This window comes from Protobothrops mucrosquamatus, unplaced genomic scaffold (assembly GCF_001527695.2).
Source record: "Protobothrops mucrosquamatus isolate PMUCROS unplaced genomic scaffold, P.Mucros_1.0 scaffold1335, whole genome shotgun sequence".
Lineage (NCBI taxonomy): Eukaryota > Metazoa > Chordata > Lepidosauria > Squamata > Viperidae > Protobothrops > Protobothrops mucrosquamatus.
Window position 1 is genome coordinate 156,204 of NW_015387533.1, and position 7,968 is coordinate 164,171.

At 37.8% G+C, this 7,968-nt stretch overlaps 1 protein-coding gene across 1 annotated transcript in view; it reads left to right on the forward strand.

The window, feature by feature from the left end:
• The window catches only part of ALOX5 (arachidonate 5-lipoxygenase), a 156,016-nt gene that overhangs the window by 96,160 nt on the left and 51,888 nt on the right, over positions 1-7,968 (forward strand). The window contains exon 6 of the mRNA XM_015821464.1: positions 5,564-5,736. Within this exon, the coding sequence (XP_015676950.1) occupies positions 5,564-5,736 (173 nt within the window). The remainder of the gene's footprint in view (positions 1-5,563; positions 5,737-7,968) is intronic.

Sequence of the window (7,968 nt, forward strand, 5' to 3'; positions counted from 1 at the left end):
GCCTTCTGCCACAGATTCCCTCCCATAGACCGGTACGCTCCCACAGAGCGGGCCTCCTCAGGGTGCCGTCGGCCAAGCAATGTCGGCTGGCGACCCCCAGGGGGAGGGCCTTCTCTGTGGGTGCCCCCACCCTCTGGAATGAACTGCCCCCCGAGATCCGGATGATTCCGGATCTCCTTACTTTCCGCCGCGCCCTCAAGACATGGCTTTTCCAGCAAGCGGGCCTGACCTAGGGAGGATTTTAGGTAGGGATGATTTTAGAAACAATTTTAATTGGAAACACAGCCGTCAATATTTGGTTTTTAATTCGGTTTTATTGGGGTTTAGATTGTTGTATTTTTGTATTTTTTGTATTGTGTATAGTATCTGTTTTTTAAATATGCTGTGAACCGCCCTGAGTCCTATGGGAGAAGGGCGGTATATAAATTAAATTTGAATTGAATTGAATTGAATTTTACCATACAATTTTTAACTAATTCCGTTTCCGAGTCCATTTCTATTAAAACGTTATAAATTCTCTTTATATGCGCTTGATTTGAGTCTTTAATCTGTTTAATCAAATTCTCATCCAATAATGTGATACCAATCTTTTGATCTAATTTCCACCTGGCCATCAATTGGGTATACTGAAACCAAGATTGTACAACATTTTCTTGCTTTAGCTCCTCTAATGATTTTAATTGCCAATCATTTCCTTCCAATCTAAGTAATTCCTTATAAGAGATCCTATCCAAATTCACACCCTTAGATACTCCCTCTATCACGTGTCCAGGAATACCCCAAATTGGTATTTTATAATTTAACTTATAATAATACTTCTTCCAAACACGCAATAGAGCACTTCTTAAAATATGAGATTTAAAAGCCTTGTCCACTTTTTTATTATAAATTAAATATGCGTGCCATCCATATAATAGATCCCACCCCTCTAATTGAAGTGTACTTTTATTACTTAAATTAAGCCAATCAGTAACCAATGTTAAAACCACCGCATCATAATATAATTTCAAATTAGGTACCTTAAGTCCTCCTCTTTCCCGTGCATCTTGTAAAATCTTCAGTTTAACTCTTGGTTCCCCCCCCCCAAATAAATCTATTAATACCCTTCTGCCATTCCTCCAAATTGGCATCTTTCTTCAAAATAGGTATCATTTGAAACAAAAAAAGAAACTTTGGTAGAACATTCATTTTAACAGCTGCAATTCTCCCCAACAAAGACAATTGTAATTTTTTTGAATTATTTAAATCCTTTTGTATTTTTAACCATAATTTCTCATAATTATTCTTATACAATTTTACATTAGAAGTAATATATATTCCCAAATATTTAACCTTTTTCACTATTTCAAAACCTGTCAGTTTAGCTAACATTTCTTTTTCCTTCACAGTCATATTTTTAGATAATATTTTAGTCTTATTATTATTTACCTTAAAACCAGAGACATTCCCATACTGTATTATGACTTTCATCAGATCTATAACCGACTGAATCAGTTGGGATAATGTCATAACTAAGTCATCCGCAAAAGCTCTCAACCTATAATCATTCTGTTTTATTTTTATTCCCTTTATTATAGTTGATTCACGAATTTTGATCAGTAAAATCTCCAATGTTAAAACAAACAATAATGGCGATAATGGGCATCCCTGTCTTATACCTTTTTCAATTTTAAATTCCTCTGTTAATCCCCCATTAATTATAATTTGTGCCGTTTGTTGTTGATATATAGCCCTAAGAGAACATAAAAATTTATCCCCAAAATTCATTTTATCAACAACTTTCAATAAAAATTTCCAGTTCAACTGATCAAAAGTTTTTTCAGCATCTAAAAATATCAGAGCCGCAGGGACTTGGTTTTTCTTATCCAAATATTCAATTAAATTAACAATGTGTCTTGCATTATATTTCATATATCTTCCAGTTATAAATCCCGCCTGATCAGTATGAATCATTTGCTTCAAAACTTGCATTAATCTATTTGCCCATACTTTTGCAAAGATCTTATAGTCTGTATTCAACAACGATATAGGTCTATAATTCTTAGGCTGGGTAAGATCTTGATCCTCCTTTGGGATCAAGGATATATAAGCCCTCCTCCAGGACGGAGGTACTTCTCCTCCAGTCTGAATACTGTTAAAAAGTTCCTTTAATGGTTCTATCATCTCTTCAGATAGTATCTTATAATAAGTTGCTGATAATCCATCTGTACCAGGAGCCTTACCCACTTTTAACTGTTTAATCGCCGAAATAATTTCCTCAGAAGTAATTAAATAATTCATCTCCTTTTGTTGCTCAATTGAAAGTCTAGGGAAATGTGCTTTCTGCAAATACTTATCTATGTCTAAAGCTTGTATATTTCCCCTAGCATATAGTTTTGTGTAAAAATCTAAAAAACTCTTTTTGATATACCTCTTTACCTTTATATTCTATTTTCTCAATTATACGTGCTTTCTGCTTCTTCCGTAATTGATAAGCCAACCATCTACCAGGCTTATTTGCATTGCAAAAAGTGTTATGTTTCGCATAACGCAGGTTGGTTGCAACCTGATCAGCCATTAACATGTTAAATTGCTCCTTCAACATATTTATAGAGACCTTTAATCTGTTATCTGATGAGTTCAAAATTAAGGCCTTTTCCTTCAATTTAATCTCTTCTTCCAACTCCTTACGTTTTTGCATCTGCTTACGCCTATGTCCATTATTCATATGAGTCAAAATCCCTCTCATATAAGCCTTACTAGCATCCCAAACCACAGCCATCGAAGTACCTTTATACATATTCAAAGCAAAAAATTCCTTCAAATGTTCTCTACATTTCTGCGAGAGCACCTCATATCTAAATAAATTTTCATTCAGTCTCCAAGATCTCTTATTCCCATCTTCAGCAAATAACTCCAACCAAACAGGACTGTGATCCGACAATGTTCTAGGAAAGATCTTTGCCTTCTTAACCCTGGAAAAAAGATCTGTAGTAATTAAGAAAAAGTCAATTCTAGAAAATGATTGATGTCTATCTGAAAAAAAAGTAAAGTCTCTATCCCCCAGATTCTGTTCTTGCCAAATATCTCTAAATTCCAGATCATCTTTCAAATCAAAAAAGGCTTTAGGTAGTTTAGAATGATTAGAAGAGTTTTTAAAAGATCCCTTCTTGTCTTTGCTTGAATCCCAAACACCATTCCAATCACCCATCATAATAACAGATTTATAATCCAACTGACTTAATTTATGATGTAACATCTTATAAAATTTTTGTTGTTGTTGATTAGGGGCATATAATCCAATAATAAGAATCTTCTTGCCTTGTAACACTAATTCAATAATAACATATCTTCCTTGTATATCTGATTCAATTAATCTAGCCGATAAATCTCTTCTTACATAGATTACAACACCCCCCTTTTTATCTAAAGCTGAGGCTATAAAATGTGATCCCAACTGAGAGCTCATCAAATATTTTTGATCCTTCGCAACAATGTGAGTCTCCTGCAGGCAAACAATGTCATTTTTATGTTGCTTCAAATAATGAAATACTTTTTTTCTTTTCTGTGGTGAATTTAAGCCATTAACATTCCAGGTCAGGAACTTTGCCATCCTTAACGGCCTGGAGCCTCTGAAGCACTGCTTGAAGATCAACTGTTGGCCTCTTTGGGCGTGCTCCCCCCACAGACTCTGTAGTAATCACACCTTGTATTGTTGAACCAGAATCAACTTTCTGCTTCTGTTCCTTTTCTTTATGTCTATACGCTGCACGAGTCATTCTTTGTTCCTTTGAATCCTTTACCTCCAAACTCTGTTCAATAGGCTCCATCTGCAGTGACTCTCCTCCTACCAATGACATTGCACCTTCTTCCAGCCTTTCATCCACTCTCTTAGATCGTGGAGATGGTGGTGAACCTGCTTTCAGGACATGGATGTAAAAATCTCTTGCCTTTAAAATAGTGTTGAGTCTATATCGTGTCCCTGCAAAGTTCACCACTATTCCGCTAGGTATCTCCCATCTAAACTGAATCTGGTGATTTTTGAGCTCCTCAGACAAAAAAGCAAAGTCCTTCCTTCTTCTAAGAATCTTTGGGGGTATTTCTTTTAAAATTATAATATTTTGATCTGCAATTTGAAATCTCTGATTATAAAAAGCCTGAATGATTGTATTTCGGAGTGATCTCCTAGAAAAATAGATAACCACATCTCTAGGCAAATTCCTCTGACTTGCAATCCATGAATTAACTCTGAATATTTTTTCCATATCTCTTAATAATTCTTCAGGTTCACATCCCAAAATGGGAGCGATCGCTTTGACCACCTCCCCTTTCAAATCTTCTCATGGATCCTCTTTTAACCCTCTTATCTGCAATGCAAATTCCATCTCCCTGTATTGTGAAATAATAGCTTCATCTTGTATTATATCAATCTTATTTTCAGCTTTAACAACTCTATCCTGTAATTTTTCAGTACTTTCCACAACCTCATCCACGCGGTCGTCAAGATGTTCAATGTGTGCTGCTAACCCTTGAAAAGCCAGCAGAATATCCTCCCTTATCTCTTTGTTCTTGTTCTCAAGAAGCTCTGCCATTTCCCCCTTAATTTCCTGCGTTGCTGTTTTTAAAGCCTCTTGAATGTCTCTAAGCGTAAATGCAGGAGGGGGAGAGGGAGGGGGTGATCTTGGTTTGGGTTGTGCTGCAGGCTGTATTACAGGGGATGAGATCGCAGTTTTAGAGACAATTCCAACACGCTTTGAAGCCATTTTCCTGCTTATATCTTAACACAGTACTTTCAAGCAAAAAAACAACAACACTCCAGCGCCATCTTTTCTTTAAAACAAATCACAGTATGGAGAAGATTATTCTTTCCGAGTTAAAGTTTCCAATATTTGCAATTATAATTCCTCCTGGTCGGCTCCGTCTGCTTTAAGTACTCACAAATCTCTTTGAAATGCAGAGGTGGGTGCCTCGTCTTGCTTCGCTCCTACGCAGCAAAGTCGTCCTGGAGTGTGGAGAACAAAGCCTTGGGCTACGAGGGAGCTCAAACCTTTCGCCCCCCAAACAAGAGGGTCGCAGTGAGCTCAACCTCTACCCGAGGGAAAAACTCACCTCCCCCTCTTCTCCCGAGGGGGGGGTTTCCAAGCCGCGGGACAGCTGATTAATGCTGCCTCCGTGTGCTTTTACGCATTCTCAGGGCTGGCAGCCTAAAGGAGCTGCCATCAGCGTGGGCAGCTCCACCAGAAGTCCAACACCCAAGAATTTTTGAAGCAGTTCCATTGGGATGTTTTTTATCATCCCCCCCCATAGCCCAGATTTGGCGCCAAGTGATTACTAAGGAATTTCAAACCTTGTAAGACATTACGACAAGTGCCTCAATTTGAATGGTGATTATGTCAAAAAGTAATATAATGTTGTAGTTTTCTAATGTGTATAATAAATGTTCTGTATCTGTGAGTGTCTGTCATTGATAACCAGAGGTTTATTTCCAAATTGCCCTGGTATATAGTTATTTTAATAATACTTTCAGTCTCCTTCTGTGTTTTCTTGAATTCCTAAACCAATCTGTTGTTGTTTTTCTCCTTAGAATATGTAATGCAGCACTGGCAAGAAGATTTTATGTTTGGATATCAGTTTCTGAATGGCTGCAATCCTGTATTAATTAAAAAATGCATAGAACTACCAAACAAGTTCCCAGTGACCACAGAAATGGTAGAATACAGTTTGGAGAGAAATCTAACTCTGGAGCAGGAAATAAAGGTACCTACTTAAGATAGACAGTTATTTCAGCATTTAAGTATGAAGTGTTTTACAAATGTTGTAGAAGCTGATTAAATTGTCTAGGAGAAAACTATTTTCCATTCTAATGCAGGTATACAATTAGCAAACTCGAATTGTATGATAGCTCTCAAATTAAAGTAAGAATGCCTAATTTTAAGGATATAATATCACCCATGCTTTCCTGGGTGTAAACCTTAGCTGCCAAAGAACTCAAGCAGTAGCTCAACAGGTGTCGGGGCGTGGGAGGACTGGCTGTAGGGGTCCTAAGGTAAGCGGGTATAGGGCGCATGGGGCAGCTTCATCCACCCACTCCCGCCCTAGCTTGATTTTTATGCTTGTACCTCGCCCCAAAATTAGGGCTTATTTGGGGTGTACGGCTTATATTAGGCGCATGCGTAAAAATTACTCTATTCTGTTCTGTTCCATTTCATTCCATTCTATTCTATTCTCCAAACACAGTTTGTTCCATTGTTGAAAAATTATTATTACTTGGAAACTTTTCCTGATGTTAATCAATATTTGATTACTTTTAATTTAAACCTGTTGTTCCTTGCCCTAGTTCTGGAACACCTCTGAACAATTCTGCTCCATTTTCCAGTTGCCCTAAATAGAATATTTTAAATAAGCTGTGTTCCAATGGTATAAAACTTGAGATGGCCCAACTATTCTATATTTGGTATGAAACAAATCATCCCTCATAAGGACAGTACAGAAGTAAAAGCAGTAGGAAAGTCAGAACAAAAACATTTCCTCATATTTTATGTTAAATTCACAGGTACAAGTGAACTCTTTCATCCAACTGAAAGAATTTTTGCTTTGCAAAACTGCACTAGTTCCTGGTAGGCTTTGAGGGGCAATTATAGGTGCAGATATCACCTGCATGAAATGAAGTTTTTCTCTACATATATTTTTGCGTTCAGCATGCAACCAGTAGGCCTCTCTCGATACTAAACTCAATCTTGATGAAGATTTAGTCAAAAATTGGACTTCCGGTGGCTCGGCGGCTGCCGAAGGGGGTTGTTTTGACAGCCTCCTGTTCAGGACTGCGTAAAAAGCGCTAAAACAGCGTTTATCAGCTGTTGGGCGCTTTGAAACTTCTCTCCGGGCAAAGGAGAGAAGGAGAGCTTGCTCGTGAGTAGGAGTCGAGTTCCCTAGCCTCCCTGGGTGTTCCCAGCGAGGTGAAGGTGAGAACTCCTCCGGAGCTCAGAGCTTCTCCGCAGATCGGGGCGTCTTCGCTGCAAGCGAAGCCAGACGCCGTCTCCACTTCTGATTTTTTTTCGAATTAAATTGTGAGTATTTTTCACAGACGGAGCTAACTAGGAAGTTTGGATCTTTTATAAAGAACTTAAAACTCTGACTCAGACTTTTAAGCATTCTTCTCAAGGATTGAAAATCGAAAGTTATTTTTTGGAGAAAAAAAAATGGCTGCGGTTTGCCGCTTCTTTGTGCTAAAGAGATACTTTTACTTTCCTTCCGGTTGTGGATGGCTACATTGTTAAAACTGTAAAAAATCTTCAAAAATTAAGGAAAAATCTCCAAAAAATCAAGAAAAATTAAAGAAAAATTTGTTAGATTTTTAACTGTTTGGGACTGTATATTAAAACCTTTTTTAAGCTTCAGAATGGCTTCTAAACATGGTGTACCCCCTCCAGCACTTAAGTCAGCTGTTTCCTCTCCAGCTGTACAGGCCACGCAACAGAGAGCTAAAACTCCCCCACCCTCTTCACCACCTTATATTACTTTAAAGGATTTACAGGATTCTTTGATGCAGATGCAGATGCAGATGTCCAAACAAATTGTACAGCAAGTAAGAGTGGAGACAGAAGAGTTGCTTGCTAAAAAGAATGATGAACTATGTGAGAATATGTCTCAAATCTTTCAGGGCTTTGCTTTTCATATGGATCGTATAGAGAACCGGGTGGAGGAAATAGGAGAAAAAACGGAAGGGGTGGAGGAGAGAATGGAAAAAGTAGAAGAAACTATAGAGATTGTTCAAAGTGATGTTGTAATGTCGCAATTTAGAGAAATGGAACATGCAATAAGAATCAGAGGCCTTCAGGAAAACGTACAGGAGAAACTGAGAGAAGAGGTAACAGCTGCCCTGGCTTTGGCTTTAGACTGCGACCCTGAAATTATCTATGGAGAAATTGAAAAAATATTTAGAGTCAATTCATGGGTCGCACGTCAAAGAAAACAGCCTAGAGATGTTGT